The following is a 22,634-nucleotide window of genomic DNA, read 5'->3' on the forward strand; positions in this document are numbered from 1 at the left end:
AAACGGTCTGCCTCTCCCACCGCCCCTCCATCCCCCCGGCCCTGGGCCGCTCACCTGCTTGGGGTGCGCGTAGGCATTTTGAAGCGCAACAAGCAAATCTTGTGTAGAAGGTGTTAAAAACAGCCTGTATGAGGAAAAAGCCACCTGGACACGTGGGGCGTAACTTTGATCCTGTGATTACAGAATTGATATGTGGTCATTGTCGAACTTTAAAAAATGCAGAAAGGCATGAACAGGGAAACAAGGCAGTTAAATTAACGTCACGGCGTTGGTTCGTTGGATAGACTTAATTTTACAAAAATAGAATAAACTGCATATGTATTTTGGGGCCAAGATATAGGGACAATGTCTTTATGTATAAAACATCAAATCATAAAATTTGAAGTACTAATAAAGATACAATATAATTATTTAGAATGTATACACTGTGCAGTTTGTTACTGCTGACGGTAGAATGCTTAAGATTTTTGTTCTAAATCCCACTCTTCCATCTTCTGAAGATTATGTGCCCAAAACGAGAGAAATGCAGAGCGGAGGACGGCGCATCACCTGGAGGCGTACGACTTGGTCCAGAGAGCCGTGGCCGAGGCAGAGGCGCTGTTCCTCAGCGTGCGGGGCTTACTGTCCTCGCAGGAGGTGGGTCTGGGCCCCGGGTCCCTCCCTGGAGCCCCGAGCACCCCTCGGCGCACACAGATACACCCCTCACTTGCCCTCAGCGGGCAGCCTGCTTCCTTGCAGTTTGGCTGGGATGCCGTATTGCAACAAGATTCGCCCTCCCTTCCGAAATAACCAAAGAATAGACAAAAACGTGAAACAGATTTTCAACACACTAGATGCCCACATGGACATCATCGTCCCTGAGCAGAGGTGGCCCCACCCCTGCCCACACTCACCGCGGAAGCAGGGGGCCCTCAGGAAGGTGTCGGGCCCCCACTCAGGCTTGGAGCAGCACCTGCTCCCGCCAGCCAGACGGGACAACCTTGCGACCCCAGGCGCTGCACCAAGCAGACGGAAGGTCTTGTCTGCCCTGGGTCGGCCTGCACAGTTGGAGACCTGGGGGGACCACAGTGTCTGCAGACGGCTGTCCCAGAGCGAAGGCAAACCAGCAGCTCAAGTGTCCTCTGCCAGAAGAGGAGGACGGACAATGTCCGGCAACCAGTGAGAAGCACCATGCCAGAAAGCAGGGAAACTATACTTCCCAACACGCGGAGCAGTCCGTCCGGACCGACCGGGAACCGGCATGGACGTCAGACTGCAAGGACGAGGACAGGGACAGGGACAAGGGTACAAGTGACTCAGAAGTCACTCTTGAGGACAATGTGTGTGTCAAGGCCAGGATGTAATTAAAGCAGAAATCAAAAAGCAACATAAAAGAAGAGTTAAGTCCATAGATACAGAAAGCTGATTAGTGGTTGTAGGGGAGGGGGCCGGGGAGGGGCTTAAGGCTTTTGAGTGGGGTGGGGGTTCCCTTTTGGAAGGACGAAATCGTGAGGGTGAGGCCGCACAAGGTGGTGAGAGCACTAAGGGCCACCGCGTTGTATGCTTTCAAACGGTGGTTTTATGTCCTGTGAATTTTACCTCGATTAAAAACACCAGAAAGCTATGGGTGAAATACCTAAATATTTGAAAAGTAAATAGCGTCCATCGGAATAACTATGAGCCAGAGAACAAATCAAAAGGGAAAGTATTTCTGAACTGAAGGCGGAAAAAACTCAGGTTAGAATTTTCATGACGTCTCTAATTGCAATGCTTAGGGGAAAATTTGTAGCGCTGTATAACCACACGACAGAAGAAGAAAGATCCCAGACTAACGACCTTAGCCTTCATTGTAAGGAAGCAGAAGAGCCAACTGCAAAGGAGCAGAAGAAAGGGGATTGAAGATCCAAGCAGCGATCAGCAAAATCGGAGACATAAAAATAAAAGGTAAAATCAATAAAACCACAGGTTGTTATTTGAGATTAAAAAGTTCCTACACTTCTGTCCAGACCGATCAGGGGGAAAAAAAGGGCATAAATGCTCAGTATCTGAAATAAGAGTTGTAGCATCCCCAGGGAGCCTATGCGTACTGAAAGGATAAAAGGGAATATTCTGAGCAACTTTGTGACAATTTAGAACAATTCCTCGACGGACACAAACAACCAAAACTCATTCAAAGAAATAGATTACTGAACAGCCCTTCATCTGTTAAAGAAATGGAATTTTTAGTTTAAAGTCTTTCCACAAAGAAAACATCAGAGCCAGACTGTTTTACTGGTGATTCCTAGCAAATATTTAAGGAGAACAAAACACCAATTCAACACGGAGTCTTCTAGAAAATTGAGAAGGAGGGAACCCTTCTCCATCTGTAAGGCTAGTGTGACTGTGATACCAAAACAGATTCATGAGCACAGATGCAGAAGTTCTAAACAAAACTTTAGCGAATTAAATCCGATAATATGTAAAAAAGAATAATATGTCAAATATGTAAAAATATGTAAAAAATATGTAAAAAAGATAACACATCAATGCCAAGTTGGGGTTATCCTGGGATTGTTGTAACGTTCAAAAGTCAATCAATTTGGCTCACCATATTTTCTTAAAAATCACCTTAAAAATATGATCACCTCAGTAGACAAAACCCAACACTCATTCCTGATTAGGGGAGGAGGGAGACTCTTAGCAAACTATTATCAGAAGGAAAGCTCTTCCAGCTGACAGCCTGCATTTGTGAAGACACTAGGACTCACGTCACACTTAGTGGGGAAAGCAAAGCACTAAGATGGCAGTGCCCCCTCCCCCCACCTTTCTTCTGAATTGTACTTGAGTTGAGTCAACTCAGTAAGTAAGAGGAAGAAACCAAAAATGCCCAGTCTAGAAGTAAAACTGTCTTCGCGTACAGAGGGCGCGGCCATCTGTGTAGAAAATCTCTTGCAGGGCACCTGGGTGGTTTGGTTGGTTGAGCGCCCAACTCTTGAATTTCGGTTCCGATCCTGATCTCAGGGTCGTGACATGGATCCCTGAGTTGGCCTCCACGCTGGGTGAGACGCCTATTTAAGATTCTCTTTTCTTCTCCCACTGCCCCTCCCCTACCTGCTCGTAAGCTTGAGCGCTCTTAGAAAAGAAAAAGAAGAAAGACTCTCATGCAATCTACAAAAATGATAATGTACTGGGACTAACAAGTTATTACAGTAAAGCTTAGGACACAAGAACGATATGAAAAATTAATTTTCTATTTCTATATACTCACAACAATGGATCAGGTATTAAAAACTCAAAAACAAAACCACTGGACAGCATAAAAATGAAATTTGACAAAAAAGGGAAAATTTACCCCTGAGAACTAAAAAACATCACTGAGAGAAGAAGACTTAAGTAGATAGTGAGGTATACCATGTTCATGGACCAGAAGACTTGCTGTAATCCTGACCAAGAAGCTGCAGGCTTTTCATAAAAATTTGAAAAAAAAATTTAAAATTCATTTGAAACTGCAGAAGATGTAGCATAGCAAACAGAACTTTAAAAAAGAAAAATTGAGTTGGAGATCTAACACTACCTGGTTGTAAGACTTATTGTAAAGTGACAGGAACCAAAGCCGTCCGGTTTTAGTGTATAAGTAAGACAAGCAGACCAATGGCATGTCACAGTGAATCTGGAAATAGAAGATCGCTTTTCAACAAAAGAGCAAAGGCAGTTCAGTGAAGACAGGCCACGGTGCTGGAGCAACTGGGAACCCAGACGGATTCAGTGCATTCCTCACACCAGACGTCAGATTCAACCCAAGAGGACCAGAGATCGGAAGGTAAGAGCTGAGACTGTAAGGCTTCTGGAGGAAAACACCTCGGGGACCTTGGGTTCAGCAGAGATTCCTTACACATGGCTCTAGGGGAGAGTGATAAACTGAGAGATTGGCACCCGCTCTTCAAAAGACACTATTCAGGGGGTGAAGAGACCAGGCACGAGCCGGTAGAAAATATTTGCAAACCATGTGATGGACAAGGTCTTGTATCCAGAATATAAAACCCTCTTAAAACTTAGTAATAAGAGAGACACCCCCATAAAAAGTGGGCAAAGAGTTGAGCAGACATTTCTCCAAAGAAGACATGTGGCCGGTGAAGAATTCCATGAGGGGATGATGAACTCACCAGTGAGTCAGGGAAACCACCGCACGCCACCTAAAACGCCTGCAGCTTAGAAGACCGAGTGTGGCAGGTGTTAGCAAGGACACAGAGGGACCGAACTCTTGTCGCTGCTGCTGGGACTGAAGCACGGACAGCAGCTTGGCCGTTAAACAGGGCCCCGGAGGAGCCAGCACCCCACACCCAGGAATTTGCCTGCCAAAGGTGATAGGCCACGTCCACGCAGAAGCCCGTGCACACGTGTCCACGGCCGTTGTGTTTGCAGCAGCCCCCAGTGTGAGTGGGTACTCATGCTGGGCCCACCTGGACTACAGGTGCTCCGTGTCCGTGGACACATGTCCGTGGACAGGTGTGAGCACAGCAGCAGCGTGGGCGGGTCTGAGTAATCATGCAAGTGGCATCAGCCAGAGAGAGCACGCACCGTGCGACAGTCCCGTGCGGACCCTAGAACCTGCAAATGGGCTCGTGGGGCTGGAGTGTGGCCCTGGGCTGCGTGGGCGGGAGGGACCAGCTAGAAAGGGGGCGTGAGGATGTGGGGCACAGGGACACAGGTGTGGCCTTCCCTGCGGCGTTCTGACCGCGTGTGTCCGGCCCGCCCAGCTGCAGAACATCAGCACGCCCCTGACGAGGAAGCTGGCGCAGCTGCGGCTCCGCCTGGCCGAGGGGTCCCTGGACCTGCTGCAGCTCATGTGGGCGGAGGCACAGGCCCGGCGGCCGGAGCAGGGCTCGGCGGACAAGCTGCTGGCCGACTACCTGCAGAGTCTGAGCGACGTCACCTCCGTGGACCTGGTAACCAGCTCGAGAGCCAGCGGCCCAGGGCTCTGGGTCTTGCCTGCGGGGCGCCGGGGGTGTGGGGGGGGCACGGCAGGACCGACCAGGGGATGGCGGGGGTGGAGCCCTCTGACCGCGGGTGAATCCTTAGCCCCCGTGGCTCCCGGGCCCCCCCACCCTGGTCGGACGGCCTTGGAGGGCTCCTGGGGGATGTTCCCGGGCTCACTGCCCTCTCCTACCCGGGCATGTGTTTGCTTGGGCCAGTTATTTCCGCACACGGAAGGGCTCAGCAGGGGGGAGTTCGTTCATTCAAGAAGTTGAGGTTGAAAATCTCTGAAGGGAGCACCTGCCATTTCGAACATTTTCTCAGACTCCACACACTGTGAACCAGAGTAATTCGATGTAACCATAAATGCATCAAAGATAGCCCTAAAATTGAACTCGACATGAGCTTATCTGTTTTTCAGTGAGTCCCAAGCCAAGGTTCTCTAAGCGGATTTTAGTCACTCCCCAACACCTAAGCCCTGGAGACACCCCCCGCCCCCCCCGCGCAGAGGCCAGAGGGTGCATTTCTCACCCGGGACGTCGCCACTCCTGGGGGTGTCAGACCAGGGAGCTCAGGGATGGGACGGGGTGGTGGGGAAGGTCGGGGTGTCGGAGAGCCTCTGGTGTTGCTCAGGGCAACCCCAAGGTGCTCCTGTCCCCACAGAAATGGTTCACGCTGCGGCGGACCCTGGCCCACGGGGCGCTGGCGCAGCTGGGGAGCCTGCACTCGCTGTCTGCCGGCTGCGTGGAGATCCGGGCGCAGGTCCTGGGCCTGGCGGGGAAGGCCCTCCGCCTGCTGGCTGTGCACACGGACCCCGAGCGCCCTGCCTGCTTCTGGGAGGACGGCCTCTCGGTACGTGCTCACCCGCAGCCCCTCAGCGGGGAGGGCGATATGAGACAGGCCTCGAACTGTCCCTGATTGAGAAGGGTCGTGTAGCCTGAAAAAGTGAGAAAAAGGCGAGTAGTCTGTCCGGCGTGACCAGTGGGTGGGAAAGAAACATGGACTTCTGGGGATAGACTCTGGAGAGGAGCGGGGAGCACACACAGAGTCCAAGGACAGGACGCCCTAGCCCCCAATGTGGGTGTCCAGTCTGCATCCCGGCAACTTTCCTCCAGGAGTCTGGGGTCCGCCTGAGTGCTGGGTGCGGAGAACCGCCCTCCTCACGTGCCGCAGGGGACCCCCAGCCCCCTTCCACCACCCACAGCGTCTGGTGTCCTGCGCTTCTCCGGAGCCCCCTGCAAGGCTGCGCAGGCAGGCCTGGTGGTCGCGGGGCAGCACCCCAGCCAGGAAGGGAGGCTGTGGACAGCTGCTGCCGCGGGCCGTATACCCTGCTGGCCACCGTCCTGAATGTCTTCTTCCATCTGGAAGGCACCAGCTCAGAGGCAAAGTCAGGCTCATCCCCCCGGACTCTGCTCTTTTAGGAAGACCTCAGCCCCGAGCAGCTGGGCTCCATACCCCTGTGTGAGCGCCGGTCCTGATGCCTCACCGGTCTGGATCCCAGGACCTGGGACTGGGCCCACATGCGGGTGGCATGACGGAGCTCCGGCCCCTCCCTCCGTCTGTGTCCCTTGATCACCTGCACAGGCGGCTCCGAGGCAGGTGGACGTCGGCCAGCGATGCCGGCAGCCCCCTCCCCTCGGGGCTGGGGTCCTTGCCTACGGAATGGCACTGGTGATGCTCCCTCCCAGGGGCCATCAGGGAAACACACGCAGGCGGCTTCCAAGAAGTGTGCCCCCGCAGCCCCGGCCCTGTCCCCCAGCCAGGCTTTCCCCTGCTGCTCCTGGCCATGACCGCACAGACCCAGGGGCTCCCCTGTGCCTGCAGCCGCCCCCCGGCAGAGTCCCCTGGCATTCCGGAGGACCTCGTCCGCGTGGCTGGTCCTGCGGTCCCTGGGGCGGGCGGGCACCTGACGTGCTCAGTCCGGGCTGCATAGTGCTGGCCGCTGCCCACACCCAGGGAGGTGATTTTGAAGGACTGAGGGAAAGTGAGCACGGAATTTGATTGTTCTGAGACTGGGGACACTCGGGCTTGCTTCTCTAGAGTTGCTTCCCCACACACGCTGTACCTGCCAGCCGCCAGGGATTCTGGGCCAGGGCCTCGGGGGTCAACCTGGTTGGTGAGAGGCCTGACCGCTGCCTGCAGCACGCCTCACCGAGGGGTCCCACGGAGATGCCCCAAGTGCGACAGGCACACCCAGGCTCGGCGGTGGGACAGGCGCTGGCTGACAGGAGGTACCTTCTCCGTAGGCCACCGCTGAGCTGAGCGGCCTTAAGCATCTGGAAACCATCCCCAAGGACGGGGCCGGCAGGGGTCACTACGAGGAGCACAGCAGGAAGGGCTCGGATCAGCAGGTACGGCCACTCGCCCCCACCCCGTGATTCCCGGCCCTCGGAGCCCCCCTGAGCCTGAGCCCTGTGTCCCCGCAGAGGAGGACGGTGCTGGCCCAGCGGCTCCTGGCCCAGGCCTCCGAGCTGCTGCTGCAGTGCCTGCAGGTCGCCCTGGGCAGCCGCCTCCTGGACGTCGCCGCTGCCGCCAGCCTGGAAATGGTGGAGTGTACCGGCACCCTGGACCCCGCGGCCACCTGCCAGTTCCTGGCTCTGGCTCAGGTATGGTCTGCTCGGCGCCCCTGCCTAAGGCCTTTCTCGGCCGCCTGGGAAGGGGCGTTCCCGGAGCACCCAGCACTCGCTCCTACGGGTGGGCTGGCCAGCCGGGCTGCGGCCGGCCTCTCTGCCTCGGGAGCGTGGCGCTCGGCTGGACGAGGAGGTCTCCGGAGGAAGTGGGGAGGGCTGCCGCGTCCTCCGGAGGGTCCCCTGGTCCGTCCCCTATTACTGACTTCCTGCGGGTCCCCCAAGCCTCACGCTCTTGAGGCTCAGAGCAGAGAAGTGGGCAGGTGCCGGGGGCACCACGGGGCAGGGCCTGGTGACAGCCAGTGGCCAGGAGAAGCACAGCATCCAAGAAGCTGGTGCTGGGAGACGCCGAGCAACCCCTGGCCACCCCCCAGCCCACTCTCAACAGGGGCGCCCGTAGGCCCTGGTAGGGCTCAGCCCCTTAGCCCTGTCATGTGTCTGTTTCAGAGCTGCTTGGCTTCGGAGATGATGCGGGATGTCCTGTCCACGGCCACGGCCAACACCAGCAGCTCGCAGCTGGCGGCCCTCCTGCAGCTCGAGCACCAGCTGAAGCAGAAGGGGAGGTCGTCTACCAGCCTGTCTGCGAGTGTGGAGCGGAGGCTGGAAGTCATCTCCAAGGTGAGCGGCGAGCCGTCCACACCTGCCCTGGCCACGCAGCCCTCCGGGGCCACCGTGTCACCAGCCTGAAGATAGCATGCACCAGTGCGGTCTCTCGCCAGCTGTGTGGTTCTGGGGGTGTCCCTCGCCCTCCCTGAGCTCCACCTCGAGGGCCTCCTGGTGACCGTAAGTGCCCAGGCCTGCAGCAGGCCAGGGGGGCACAGGGCCCCTGAGGGTCGTCTGGAGGGGACTCACTTCCTTCAGCCACAGCAGAACACCGTGGACACTAGCACGTCCTCCTTTGCTTGGAGGAGCAGGTGTGAGCTGGAGTGTTTAGAGAAACGGACCTCGATGAAATGCAACGGATCAGGACGGTAGCCTGGGTGTTCTGAGGGATCCCCCGCTCCCCCCTGCTGCTCTGGGAGCGCCTGTGTGGGTCTGACCTCAGCCCTTCCTCCAGGGCTGCTCTCCTCCCTCTGATGCTTGGGGTCGGGCCATCCTTCGTGGCGGAGCGTCCTGGGCACCGTGGGTACTCTCCACATGCTGGCGGTCCCCCCCCCAGCTGCGACCACTCTCAGGTCCCCAGAATCACCCCCAGCTGAGACCAGTGCACTGAAGAGCCGTGCAGGGCTGTCACAGGCTCAGGGACGAGCAGGCCAGGCCACCAGGAGCAGCAGCACAGCCCAGGCCCCCACCCTTGGAGGACACGTCCATGTGTGTCCACTGAAGCTGGGGTGGGTCTAGCCCAGCACTCATCTTCCAGGGAAATTGTGAGGGACCAGACACACGGACGCTCGTGCAGTGCTGAGGACGAGGCCGGATGCGGGGGGGCGCAGGGGTGGGTCCGCGGCCAGCTCCATCCAGGGTGTTGTGACGGCTCCGTCGCTTCCTGCGGTTTCGAGGATCCTCGTGGAAGACCTGTGTGGACTCAGTCGGGAGCACAGACCAGTCACGGACACGGGGCTCAGCTGCCCGTGGGGTGGGGGCGCAGACCACAACCAGGCCCCCACAGGAAGGCATGGCAGGAGCCCGGTGACCAGCAGAAAGTGCTTTCATTAAAGCCTCTGCTGTGGATGGGGTGGGGGGCAGGCCGAGCTACAGCCCCTGAGAGGGGACGCTGTCCACAGTGACCTGCCCCACTGGCCCCCACCCCATGTCACGGCTGACCTGCTGGGACACGCAGCTGGCCTGTGACGACCCACCTAGGGACTGCAACTACATCCTGGGCTGCGGGGAGTTGGCCTGAAAGCTCGTGGACGGCGGTGAGATCCCTCGTGGTTCTCATGGCACCTGAGAAATTAGGACCATCCTGGGAGGAGGTGGCCTCAAGGACCCCGGGTCTGGAGAGACACCGCATGAGGGCTCCTCAGAGAGCATGAGCCCGAGTGCCCGCCGAACCTGTCTCCCAGGGCCGGAAGAGCATCACACGGAGCTGAGACAACAGTGACACGACACAATGGCTGCAGTTTCCCCAGACTCAAGAGGCCAACGGCTCAGGAGTGCTGGCCTCCCCACACAGGAGAAACATGAGAAAGCAGCAGCGCCCCACGAGCCCCGGACAGACACCCCGAGGACAGCCAGCAAGCAGCCATGGGCGCCTGCGAGCGTCCAGGAGACTGCTACCCACCGTGGCCACCCAGAGACACATTTGTATGCACGGGTATGGACCACCAAGTGGCCTGCAGCACAAGAATCTGGGGGAGGGGCCGGGCAGAAACAGTGAGTGCGCGAGACAGCCAGGAACAGCACAGAGCAAACAGGTGTAAGGAAATAAATTCTAAGAGTGTAAAACCGTCATTTTAACACCTTGTGGAATTGAGCTTATTTTGTGGAAGACGATACAAAAAGCAGGAAGGATTAGAGCTTACAAAGTATGGGTTCTGTCACTCCTAGGGAAGGGTAAAATTACATTTTTATTAGATCACAGTAAGCCAAAGATGAATGTCATGGTCCCTAGGGTAACCACTAGAATAATGTGTAAGTAAGGTGATAAAAAGAGAAAAATCAAATGGTAGCATTTTATTATCCCAAAGACAGGCAAAAAGAGTTGGGGGAGAGTTATAAAAACATAACAGTCCCAGTAGGAAAAAAGCAGGAAGAAAGCAGTTAGAAACCCAAATATAAATATAGAATTACATTAAATGTAAATCGACCAAACCCTATAGGTCAAAAACCAAGACTGTCAGGTTGGCTGAGAAGAAAAACAAAATCCAATTATATGCCGCTTAAGAGAGACCTGCTTCACGTATAAGGACACAGAAATGTCAGAAGGAAAAGCTGAGAAACAGTATCTAGGTCATGAAGATACTCGTCAGATGAAAGCCAGGTGACCCGAGGATCAGTCAGCAGGGAATCGGCGTCCTTGGTCCGTACGTACCATCATCAAGCTTCACAGGCACGAAACGGAAGTGACGGGCATAGAGGAGTGCCGGACAGGAGATCCACACCGCCTCGGCTTCCCGTGGAAGCCACGGACCCTATATAGATCAGTAAGCACGCGGGGACATGTAGGAGAGCCGTTCGCATGCGGGTCTGTAGGGACATTCACAGAGACATGAGACTGAGCGCAGCGCTGACTATGACTGGGTTCTCTTCTTTCTAAGCTTGCAGGGAGCGTGCACGCAATGGGCCAGTGCTGGCCATAGCAAAGCCTGAAGACTCTCCGACCAAGGGAAATCGTTCCCTTTGTCATCCTGCCACAATGCAATTAAATTAGAAATCAACAACTGAAAGATACAATTAATTGGAAATTAAACAATATCCTTACCATCATCAATCAGTCAAAGGAGAAATCACAATGAAATTTAGAAAATATTTTAAGCTGACTTCGAGAATGAAAATATCATATGTCAAAACCTATGAGACTTGTCTAAAGCAGGGCTTAGAGGAAAAATACAGCCTGAATACAGGGAGAAAATCTTACAAACAGTAATTTGGGTTTTGACTTCTAGAAGCTAGAATAAGCACACGTCTAAGAAAAATAAACCGTAGTAAGAGCTACAATAGAAACAATGGAATTAAAATGGTAGAGGACACCAGCAGTGGTAGAAGGGTTCCAAAGAGAAGACAAATGAAATTGAACATTTAGAAGATCTGAAAAGGAAAAAGAAAAAAAAGAAAGAAAGAAAACCCCAAATTCCACTATCAGTAATAAAAAGACATCACGGAGCACCTTCAGACTTCCCAAAGCCATTTGGAAATATTCTATATAACCATACTCCAGCAAAGTTAGACAATCTGGACGAAATAGAGAAATTTCTCAAAAAATACAAATTACCAAAGCTGATAGAACAGAAAATCTGAGTAATTTATTGTCTGTTAAAGAAATTGAATCTTTTAGTGAAAACCCTGCAAAGAAAAATCCCAGCCCACTTGGTGAGGATGTGGAGAAAGGGGACCCTCTTACTACACTGTTGGTGGAACGTGAGCTGGTGGCCGCTCTGGAAATCCGTACGGAGGTCCCGCAAACAAACTTCAAATACCACTTCCATATGACCCAGGGCTTGCACGATGGGGTATTTACCCAAGAAATACGGAAACACCAATTCAAAGGGACACATGAACCCCGATGTTTATAGCAGCATTATTTACAGTAGACGAGATATGGAAGCCGCCCAAGTGTCCACTGACTGATGAACGGAGAAAGGAGAGGGGGTCTGTGTATACAATGGAGAATTATTAAGCCATAAGAATGAAATCTCGCCATTTACAGCGACAAGGATGGGGCTAGACAGTATTGTGCTAAGCAAAGGAAGTCAGAGAAAAACAGATACCAAATGATTTCACCCATATGTGGAATTTAAGAAACAAGATGACCTGACAGAAAAAGACAAGCCAAGGAACAGACTGTTAACTCTAAAGAATGGGCTGATGGTCACCCACCCAGAGGCTGGGGGGATGGTTAGGTGACGGGATGGAGGCGTGCCCTTGTGCTGAGCTCGGGGGACGTGTGCAAGTGTTGGATCACGATGCTGTGCCCCTAAGACTAGTACAACACTGTGTCAGCCGTACTGGAGTTGAAATAAAAACCTAAACAATGAGCGAGCCCCCGAGGAGACTCTCGGAGCACGTGTTCTGTGCTCCCTTCGGTAAGAGTAAGACAGACGCTCCCACAGACGGGAACGTCACAAAAGATAGCAAAAGGTCCGTAAACATTCTGAATGGCGCCCAGCTTCATTAGTTACCGGGGACGTGCACAAAGGAAGGCGGCGTCAGTCACCGCCAGGCCAGCCGGACAGTTGCCACGGGCAGGTGCAGCGGCACCCGCGGGCGCAGGGATGGCAGAGCCTCGGCACCCTGGTGGGAGGCCTGCCCCCGGCACAGGTGCTCCCCGGTCCCCAGGGCCCGTCCAGTGGCGGACACAGGCGGACACAGCGGACACAGCGGACACAGGCCACGGGCACGCACGGACAGCCCAGGACTCTACATCCGCGCTGACGGGCGCCGCCCGCCCGCCGAGGGTTTTGGGCGAGGACCCCCGTGCGGCCCCGAGCGCACTTGCAAACGCAAAGCTGGTTTCATCCGCTAGTGGGGAGCTGTGCTTGGGGGCGCGGTGGCTGCTCTGGGAGGGCTGCGGGGCCGCAGCGCGGAAGGCAGGGGGGCGCGTGCGGGTCGCCTGTGGCGCTCGGGGCCCGGGCTGAGGGCGGAGGGAGGGCACGAGCTGGCTGGACAGGCTTCCCGCTGCTACCTGCTGGGGTTCTCAGGCTCGCTGGCGCCCGCAGGCCAGCTGTGCGCGGGAGACCCAGGGGGATCCCGCGGATTCCTCGCGCACCCTCTGCCCCCTTGTGGCCGCCGCGAGTGCTGCAGGGGTCGCGCCCCAGCCCCGCCACCGGGCGCCCGGTCTGAGCGCCCCACCCCCTGCACAAAGCCTCTGCAGACTTCTCGGCGAGGGGCCTGCCCTGGCGCGGTCAGTGATTGCTGTCGGTCGCCCACAGGCTTGGCAAAATCTCAGGGTCACGGAGCAGCACTTGAACCTCCTGAACGAAATCCCGCCCAGCTTTCGGGTCCTCACTCTGCAGCACTCGCCGGACAGGTGCGCCTTCCCACCCCGCTCTGGGGCCGCTCCCCACTCTGCTAGCAAGTCTGGCGGGGGCGGCCCGAACCCGGCACCGGGGCTGCCAGGTTGGAGGGCATGTTGGGGTGGACCGAAGGGCCCCCCCCCCCCCCCGGGCTGGCCGAGGCTCCCCGCTGAGATGGGTGGGGCAGCACGCCCCTGGGCGAGGCCAGGCCGGCACGCCGGGGGCCCCGTGGCACCCGCTGTCCGCAGCGTGGCGCCCGTGTGGCGGCTGAAGGCCACCCTCACCGTGGAGCAGAAGGCTCGCCGGACGCAGCCCCGACGGGCCTGTGTCAGTTCCGGCTCCCGACTCGGCCACGGCGGCCCTGGGGAGGGGCTCCGGCCGGGATGGAGGTATGCGGTTCACTGAGTCTCATCTCTGGGGCTCATCTGGAACCCCGTGGTCTGGTGACCCCGCCCGGCGTCTTGCCCACAGGGCGTATCTGTACTGCGCCGCCTATGAGAGACCCAGGCCCGTTCCCGCGGCCAAAGGGAAGTTGCTCCAAGTGGGAGGTGAGTTCTGCCGCAGGCCTCATCGGCAGCCCGGGGTCGCGCGCACATGGCCCGCGGACACGTGCTGCAGGCGGGTCCGCGACCCCCACTCGGGGCCCAGCCCTTCCTATGCTTGCGTGGGGTCGTTGAGCCCATGAGAGACAGGGAAGGGGGTGGGGGTGTGTGCTTCCTGGACCCCCGCAGCCCTTGGGGCCAGTGACGCCCAGAGATGGACCAGCTGCCCCCCCGGGATTTCTTCTCCCAGAAAACGCTACATTCCCACTTTCTTCCTTCCGTCTCAGGCATATAATTCCACTTAACATTTCATTTAAAACGGTGGAAGGCTGTGGAACGGAGACATCCGTCTGTGTCCCCGCCCCTGCCAGCCGTCATGAGCGCCCCCGAGCCAGCTGTGTCCACAGCCAGGACCTCCTTCCCCCGTGGAGAAGCCCTGTGGCCGCCCTCTGCTCACGCTTACCCACTCCCTGTGCTCATGCACACCCCGTGCAGACCTCCGCCCCAGAGGGCGGTCTGTTAGGCCGTGGGGTGGGGACAGGAGGTGTGTCGCTCCCCACAGGCTCCTGCAAGGTGGCACGGGTGGCCGTGAATCCAGACACCCTCTCCTGCCTATTGGCCGGTGCCCGGCAGTGCAGGGAGATGGCCGAGGTCAGCAATGAAGACCCGCCCCCCAGCTCAGGCATGGTGAGGCCCCCGAGCCCAACTCCCAGGGTGCCGCGGCCACAGGGCAGGGGGCCGGTCCCGGTCCGGCCGCAGCAGGGTGGGGCGGGGAGGGCTAGGTGAGTGGCACCAGCCATCCAGACCCCGGGCACTGCTGGACGCCCAGGTGGGGGTTTCCACAGGATAGCTGGTTCTCGGAATCCTTGAGCTTGGCTTCCTCCTGGTGTCAGCAGAGACGCCGCCAGGTGGGGGCGGGGGGCCTCGCGGAGGAGCCGGCAGGCAGAAGCGGCGAGGAGCCCTGTCTGCGGGGGCTCGGGTGGGCGCTGGTCGTGGAGCAGGTGGGGGGTGCGGGAAGCCCAGGTTTTGGGGGGAAGGGCAGGTTCGAGGGCTCCGCAGGGCCCTTCCCACTCTTTGCTCTACCCGGGTGGGGGGTTATGAGCACCCCCCGCCCTCAGACGCTCCTGATCCCGGAGCGACGTCTGGGTTGGCACAGGAATCGGAAAGTGCGCGCCCGGAAAGGGAAGGACGGTCTCTGCGGCGATTCAGTGACGTCCTCGCGTCCATGGAGGATTACCTGAGGCCGCTGTTCCCAGTGCTCAGCTGCCCTGAGACCAGGTGCCTGCTGTGGGCTGCCGGCTGCCGGCTCCGAGGGCAGAGGCTGCGGAGGGCGAGGGAGGGGCCGGCCACATCTCCTGGTTGGGGGTGGGCTTCGGGCCCCAAGTTGGCATCCTTCTTGGGACAGACAGGAGGGTCACCATCATTCTGTCCCCACAGCAGGGCCTTGAAATGCTGGGAGCAGTCAGGGATAGAGTGCCTGGGAGCCAGGGCGGACAGGGTGGGGGGCTCAGCCTGCAGACCCCCTCTGCTGCCTCCCTGAACCCTGGAAGGAGCCGGCTGTGGGACGGGGACGCTATTCCCACGTGGACGTCCGAGCCTCGGACGCCATGAAGCTGAGTCAGGCCGTGCGGAATTCGCATCCACAATGCCCGACTTGGGACCCTCTGTCGTAGGGATCAAGGCCTCGTGCTGCTCTGAGTCTTCTCTGGGGGCGCATCCTGGCCACTCTGGTCCCCTCTGCTGCTGCCGCGGGGGGCGGCGGGGGTGCGGCCCAGGTCCCGAGCCCCTGTGATTCGGGCTCGGTAGAGAAGGAGTTGGAGGGCTTGGGCACGTGGTCGTTTTGAGACTTGCCAGGAGGCCGGAGACAACCCTGAGCCCCGGTTGTTCCTACGTGTGCCGTTATCGCCGGCCCCCAGCGCAGGGAGACCAGTCCCCGAGAGTGAGCCACGGAAAGGGCCTCGTGGCACTCACTGCCCGATGTTCCTCCTACTCTTAGTATGTGTGATGTTCACGTTGGTAAGAACCTGAGGACATGCCTTTGACTTCCAGAACACAGACTCCCGCGGCCGCCGCGGATTCCCACGGGAAATCAAAGGGCAAAGACAAGGAGAGGAAGGTGTCCCACGGTGAGTGGGGCTGAGCGGAGCTTTTGCTGGAGACCCCGGGCTGGGATTTGCCCGTCCCTCTGGGAGAGGCCAGGCGGAACGGGATCAGGCCTCCCCAGAGGGGCCCCCGGAGAGGCGGGAGGTCCCCCGTGTGGGGGTTTAGGGCCGCTCTGACAGCCCTGCCGATCCCAGCGTGTTCGACCTTCCTGGGGAGGTGGCAGCCTGGGGTGCCCGTGGCCGTGGCCGTGTGCGCTGTTGTTTGCTGTCCCGCTGCCTGCCTGCGTCCTGAGTGTGCGCACCCCAGATGACACGAGGGGCAGAGAGCTTCTCTGTGCGCCATCCGCTGACTTGAAGGAAGGGTGGGTGTGCCCCGTGCCGCCGCTGCTGGGCTGTGGCCTGTCCGTGCGGGTTTAGCCACTCAACCCAGCCCCTGCCATTTTATAAATCACTTTCTCAGCGGCATTTTCATTGGTCGACTTTTCTGTCGCTCCCACGGAATTATTCAATGGAAGGGAAAGGCGGGCTGCTCTATCCAAGGGTGTTTTGAGTCCCAAAAGCGCCTGGCGGTGGCTTCGGGCCAGCAGCATGCCCCAGACACGGCCGCTCCAGCTCCCACGCCGGGGCCGCAGCCCCCTGGGGCCGGCCCTGAGGGTGAGGGGCCAGAGTTTGCCCACCTGAGATCACTTTCGTGAATGAGATTCTGCCCTAGAAATTGCCCAGATTAAGGTCTTTGATCACTTTCAAGTGATTTGCTTTTGCTTTGTACGGACAGTGAACCCAGTCCCAGAGTAGTGGCCCCTCGTCCCCTCGCACCTGCCACAAAGCGCAGGTTTTCTCCCAGGCCAGGCGGGTCCGATACCTCCTCCAAGGGCTGCATGGCCCCTGGAGAGCCTGCCACATCGCGCGGTGCAAAGCCTTTAGCTAAAGGGGGGCTCCGAGGTTGGGAGGAGTCATGACATTCCCGGACCTGCCCTGGGAACTGACTGCCCCAGTGGGGGCAGGTCCTCGAAACACGGAGGACCCGGTGGCCCTGTGACCTGGGCCCTGCCAGGGTCTGCGCTGTGACTCAGCCTGAACCAGTGTCCACCCCCCCAGAGAGGCCTGGCGCGCCCCAGGCCCCACGCCTCACGCGCCGAGCCCAGCCCAGACTTCATCCTGTGTGTGCAATCCGACGGCTGCCCCGCGGACAGACGGACCCAGACAGACCCACCCGGGGGTCTGCCCGTCCGCGGGAGCACGTCTCCTGCTGCCTTCGTAGCTGGTGTCCTCCCGGCCCACAGTTCAGCTCGATGCTGCAGACAACGTCGTCCTCATTGCGGACGAGCATCTTCTGGAGCTGCCGCTGGAAGGTCTTTCCGTGTTCGAGGAGGGGACGGTCTCCGCTCTGTCCCGAGACTTCTCCCTGCAGATGCTGTGCAACCGCCTCCGTAAGGAGGAGACAGGTAAGTGGCGCCCCGGGCCACGCTCACACTGACCCTCCGTCCAGGCCCGTCTGAGGAACCTTGCGTGCGCTCCTGTCAGACGCCGCTTGTCCCGCTTTTTTCCAGGCCCTCGTCTGCTCGGAGGTGGTCAGAGAGCACCTGCCGTGCGCCCAGTGTCTGCGAGGGCTGAAGGCCCGCTGCAGGGGACACGACGCGTTGTTCTTGCCTCACAAACCTCTGTTCGAAAGCCGGGGATGGGTGTGACCCACCGCAGGGCCCCTCCTTCCCTAGGTGGTGAGAGGCGGTGAGGGAGGGGACCAGGAGGACGGAGGCCACTCAGGCCGGGGGCAGCCGTGCACTCGGGCCGACCGTGCGTGTCCCGGGGGCTGTTTGCGCCCATGTGCCCAGCGCTGGACGCCTGTGCTCTGCGCGGGCTCCTGCTCAATTAAAGACAAACAGCTTGGACTTTGGCCTCCATCGGGAGGAGGTAACAGGGACCGAATTTGCCCTCCAGCGGGACAAGTGAAGACCAGGATAGGTAGAGTGTGGGTTTCGGACAGCAGAGGACAGGCCGCGTGGAGCCCGGTCCCTGAGAACACGGCCGACCCACGGAGGAGGGGCCGTGCGCTCCGAGGAGCTGACCACCTGGCGTCAGAGCCCTCGGAGGGGGACACAGGAACTAGTAATGGCCAGTGTCCCCCCACCCCACCAGATCTGATGAAAACCATAAGCCCACGTGTCCAGAAGTTTCCATAAACCCAGACAGAGGAAGCAGAGAGGAGACTCCAGGGAAGGTGTTCAGAGGGACGAGAACCCAGCAGCAGCCACAGGCCGCGCAGAAGCGAGGGCAGGAGAGACCCCGACTTCCGACGGAGACAGCCCGGCGGCGAGCGACAGCCTCCTGTCCCCCACACACCGTGAAGACGAGGGGAGCACAAAGCTCAGGAGAATGTGGAAAAGGCAGGAAAAGAGGGAAAGCGGCACGAAGAGCGGACAGGGCCGGGGGAGACGGACGGGGCCGGGGGAGACGGACAGCAGGGAGGGCCCTCCGTGGGCGAGCGCGCGGGGTCCGAGACCCCCTCAAACAACAGGACCGGGAACACGCCGCCCAATGTTCCGGGCTACGTTGTGGACTTGCTCGTGTCCGTGTCTAGGGCCAAGTTTTGCCAGTTGTCTGGTTTTTGTTCTTTTCGGTCTGTGGCATTCCATAGGTTTCCATATGGATCTTCTTCTTATTTAAGTGAGGGACAGGGGCCACATCCCACTCTGTAGCTTGTCCGTTCACGGGCCTGTGTGGTCCCTTCCCAGCACCATGTTCTCATAGAGCCAAATGTATCAATCTTCTTCTCAATCGCTGGTGCTTTGGGTCTTTTTAAAACTTGTTTTCTTGCCTCACGACCATGAAGCTGCTCCCCCATGACGCCGCGTACGTACATCTGTTTTCCCTCCCGGCCCCACAGCGGGAGGTGCGGCTCCGTTTCTCCCCGCGCGAGTGTCCCTCGTCGAGGGACCCTCGACGGGAGTGTCCTTTCTCCTCGGCTGCGCGTGGCCACGGTCGGCGGCAGCGGCAGAGAAGAGCCACCCGGGGTGGCGGGAGGAGTGGTGGCCTGGACGTGTGCACATCCTGCTTGCTGGAATCTGGGAGCGGGGCCCGGGGGCCGAGCTGACGCGGGAGAGTGTCCTGGATGAGCCGGGAGGCCCGAGGACAGCACCGGCTCCTCCCAAGACGAAGGCAGGAGGGTCACGGAGACTCGGGAGGAGACCGGGCTGCTGCCTCTGAGGACGGGGAGGCCCCGCCGTGGCCACCAGAGGCTACAGGAGACCGGACCCGATTCTCCCCAGCGCCCTGCCCACACCCTGATTGTCGCCCGGGGGACCCCATTCGACCCTGACCTCCAGGTCTGTGAGACACCACACGGGCGGGGTATTTGTTGGCAGCGGCCACGGGAAATGCCGGCCAAGTGTGAGCTCGGGGTCCGCACGCATTGCCGAGCGCTGAGTGCCAGGGCCCAGCACACCCCGAGGCCGGGAGCTGCTCTGGCCGCAGGCATGTTTGAGGGTGAAACGTTCCTGGTGAGACTTTCAGGAGAACCACCAGAAACAGAACCGGCGTTTGAACTCCAGACCAGCAGAGGAAACCAGTGGGGAAGACAGACAACGCGGACGCCTCACCCGAGCGGCTGGCAACCAGCGAGAGGGCGAGTGGGAAGAGTAAAAATCAAAGGGCGACGTGGTGGGAATTAGCCCACGCGGGTCAGGAGTAAGTAAGTGGCCACACCAGCCAGCTCCGTGACCGCGCGCGTGACAAGGCCGTCACGCGGAACAGACCCGACCACGGGTGCACGGTCAGGGCTGGGCTCATTCCTGGGTGACAACGGTCGGGTCACCAGCAGGATAAACTCTCTGCGCCTCACAGCATCTGAAGCAAGGAGCAGCCCACGCCCGGGGCAGGACGGGCGGCCCGGCCCGCTGAGGTAGCCCGCGCTCACCCCCACGGCCGGCCGCACAAGCTGAGGAGAAGTGGAGAGAGTCTGAGCCGGGCCTGGACAGACAGACGCAGGAGCCGCACAGCAACCGGGACGTTCTCCGTCTGCCCGGACCATGGCGCACATCAGCCCCGCCACAGCCGCCTCAGGACAGAAGCCGCTACCAGGAGGCCGATGCGGGTGCGAACGTAGAAACCGGCTTCTGCAGGTCTCCCGGGACTCAGGAGACGTGACCACAGGAAGTCCAAGACCGGTGGGGCGTTAGAGCGGCAGGTGCGAAGGGCCTCACAGCTCGGGCCGTTTGTATCAGAGCAGGGGAGGCTGGAGGCGTATGAGCTGAGCCTCGACTTTCCGCAGCCGGAGCAAGGACAGCAAACAGAACGAAACGGAAGAAAAACCCCAAGAAAGCAGGGGAACGTGTGCAATGAGTGCGTGAGCAGACAACAACAAAACAGAAAACAATACAAACTTTTAAAAATACATTATTTATGTATTTGACAGAGAGGAAAAGAGCACTAGTGGGGGGAGGGAGAGGGAGAAGCAGACCCCCCCACCGAGCAGGGAGCCCGATGCGGGACGCGATCCTGGGATCCCAGTACAGCATCTGAAGCGAGGAGCGGCCCACGCCCAGGGCAGGGCCCCGGGATCACCATGTGAGCCGAGGGCAGATGCTTAACGACGGAGCCCCCCCAGGCATCTGGAAATAAAAATTTTTAAAAACTCGTAAAATAGACACATTCTGGTAAGAATGACCAAGAAAAAAAGCGGATGAGGCACAAATACACCAAGTTAGGAATGAAAAGACGCATCAGAGACTTAAGAGGTCCTAAGAGCCCCGAGGACAGCACATGCGAACCCCGAGGCAAAGCGGACCAAGTTCTGCGCAAAAACAGCTCAGACTCCAGAAGGAAAAGCCCGCGTTCCCGGAACCAGCCGGGAAAGGAGAGGACAGAACTGCTCCTTTGAGATCATCAGACTTTCCAGAAACAGTTCACATCAGTCTCAACAGACCTCACCGGGAGGAGGGAAAGGGGCCGACCCGTCCCAGGCTTCTGCCGGCCCCCAACGCCCACATGGCCGAGAGCAGCACAAGAAAGAAAAACAGAACTGGGTCGCCCAGCCTGGCCTCAAGAGCTCACAGGGGTCGTCACATCGGGTTAGCGGAAAGCGGACGTCTGCGCGGGTGCGTCGCCGCAGGGAGAGAGCACCGGGTCCATGTGTGTGTTCAAGTCGTCGTCCTCCGTGAGCAGGACAGAGGGAACACCCCGCGCCCCCGGGGAGCCCGTGAGACCCGGGGCCGACGGCACAGCCAGGGAGCTGCCCCCGCAGAAAGGAGCGGCGCCGGGGCGGAAAGAGGGGAAGGGGACTGTCCTGGGTCCTTGGGGCGGACCGCGGTTCCGTGGCAGAACCCGGCAGCCGCTGGAACAGAGACGTGCACAGCCGCCCGTGCCAGGCGCCGGAGCCGCTGGGCCCAGGGCCTCTGACCCCGCGCCGCCGAGGGCGTGCTGGGCGAACGGACAGCCAGGCCGGCCGCGGGGCCTCCGGCGACTGTTCCTGCCCTGGGGCCACGCGCCTTCGCCGGCCCCGCGCGCCTTCACGCTGCAGAAACGCCGGCTCTCTCGGCTTTACGAACCTGGACGTCAGTTGTTCTCACCACTTTCTGCCTTTTTGTATTAAGGTGAAAAAATTAACCATTTCAAAGTGCACCGTTTGGGGGCATTTCGTGTGTTCAGAATGCTGGTGCCACCACCTGTGCCAGCCCCAAACACCCCCTTCTTCTGCTGTCCGCAGCCGAGGGGCCGGCGAGGAAGGACGGGGGCAGCAGGAAGAGGAGCCCCGCGAAGGAGCGGAAGGTGGCCGGCAGGCGCGGGCGGCGGCCCCCCCCCCCCCCGCAGGTCGCGGCCTGCGATGACCCTTGTCTCTGGTGCAGGACGCCCCGCCCCGGCTCCTCCCCCATGACTGCATCCTCGTCGACGCCGACAAATTCAAGTGTATCCTTTATGGCCCCCCGCGGCCCGGGACACCCCAGGGGCGAGCACTGTTTCTCCTTAACCCAGACCTAGTCGTCGTGGACCCCTACGAGGAGGCGCGGGGCACCGGTGAGCGCCTCCCGCGGGCCCTGGACGCGCACACGCGGACGCGCGCGCACGTGGACACTCGCGCGGACACGGACACACACGCGAACATGGACACACACGTGCACACACGCGGACACACACGCGAACATGGACACACACGCGCACACACGCGGACACACACGCGCACACGCGTGCGCGCACGCCACCCTCCAGGCTCTGCCCTCGGCTGCCTCCCGCTCCACGGGCCACGGGAGGTGGGGGCAGCGGGGTCCTGTGGCCCGTGGCCATCACAACCAAGTCAGGACGATGCGGTAGGAAAAGTGCACCCCGAAGTGAGGTGCGCTGCCCCCTTCCCAGAGCCGGAAAGCCCCTCCCTCTGCAGCCGAAGTGTCCAATTCCTTCTTCTTTCCTAAACGGGCTTTTAAAATTTCTTTCCATCACTTCTCAGCCTTTTGGCCAAGATCAAGTGTAAAATCTCTTTACAAAGGAGGGAAGGAGCGCGGGCACGTCCACAAGCTCCGCACACCGACTCCAGCACGTCTGGTGTCTCCACGCCGGGGGCCACGCCGGGGGCCACGCCAGGGGCTGCTGCTGTCCACCCCTCAGAGCCCCACCCGTGAGACGAGCTCCCGTGTTGTGTCCGTTCAATCCCTGCTGCAGAAAAGCTGACTCCTGTCTCCGTCACCCGGGACATCTTGGAGCGACACCGAGACTCCTTCACTGCTTTCTGGGCGGGGCATCTGGGAAACCAGCAGGTCCCCAGGTTGGTGTCGGGGCGTCTGGGGACACTGTCCTGCAGCCAGCAGGTCGATGCGAGCGAGCTGGGGG

General features: G+C 59.3%; 1 protein-coding gene across 1 annotated transcript in view; it reads left to right on the forward strand.

The window, feature by feature from the left end:
* The window catches only part of CFAP46 (cilia and flagella associated protein 46), a gene marked incomplete at its 5' end in the record, with an annotated part of 91,481 nt that overhangs the window by 64,060 nt on the left and 4,787 nt on the right, over positions 1–22,634 (forward strand). Inside the window, 17 exons of the mRNA XM_080823705.1 lie at positions 501–636; positions 4,716–4,904; positions 5,596–5,784; positions 7,179–7,283; positions 7,359–7,538; positions 8,007–8,177; positions 13,091–13,188; positions 13,646–13,722; positions 14,279–14,403; positions 14,613–14,717; positions 14,873–14,994; positions 15,766–15,832; positions 17,086–17,263; positions 21,520–21,581; positions 21,659–21,719; positions 21,792–21,827; positions 22,467–22,569. Of these exons, the coding sequence (XP_080679831.1) occupies positions 501–636; positions 4,716–4,904; positions 5,596–5,784; positions 7,179–7,283; positions 7,359–7,538; positions 8,007–8,177; positions 13,091–13,188; positions 13,646–13,722; positions 14,279–14,403; positions 14,613–14,717; positions 14,873–14,994; positions 15,766–15,832; positions 17,086–17,263; positions 21,520–21,581; positions 21,659–21,719; positions 21,792–21,827; positions 22,467–22,569 (2,004 nt within the window). The remainder of the gene's footprint in view (positions 1–500; positions 637–4,715; positions 4,905–5,595; positions 5,785–7,178; positions 7,284–7,358; positions 7,539–8,006; positions 8,178–13,090; positions 13,189–13,645; positions 13,723–14,278; positions 14,404–14,612; positions 14,718–14,872; positions 14,995–15,765; positions 15,833–17,085; positions 17,264–21,519; positions 21,582–21,658; positions 21,720–21,791; positions 21,828–22,466; positions 22,570–22,634) is intronic.

Source organism: Martes martes (genome assembly GCF_963455335.1).
Source record: "Martes martes genome assembly, chromosome: 14".
In the NCBI taxonomy this organism is placed as follows: Eukaryota; Metazoa; Chordata; class Mammalia; order Carnivora; family Mustelidae; genus Martes; species Martes martes.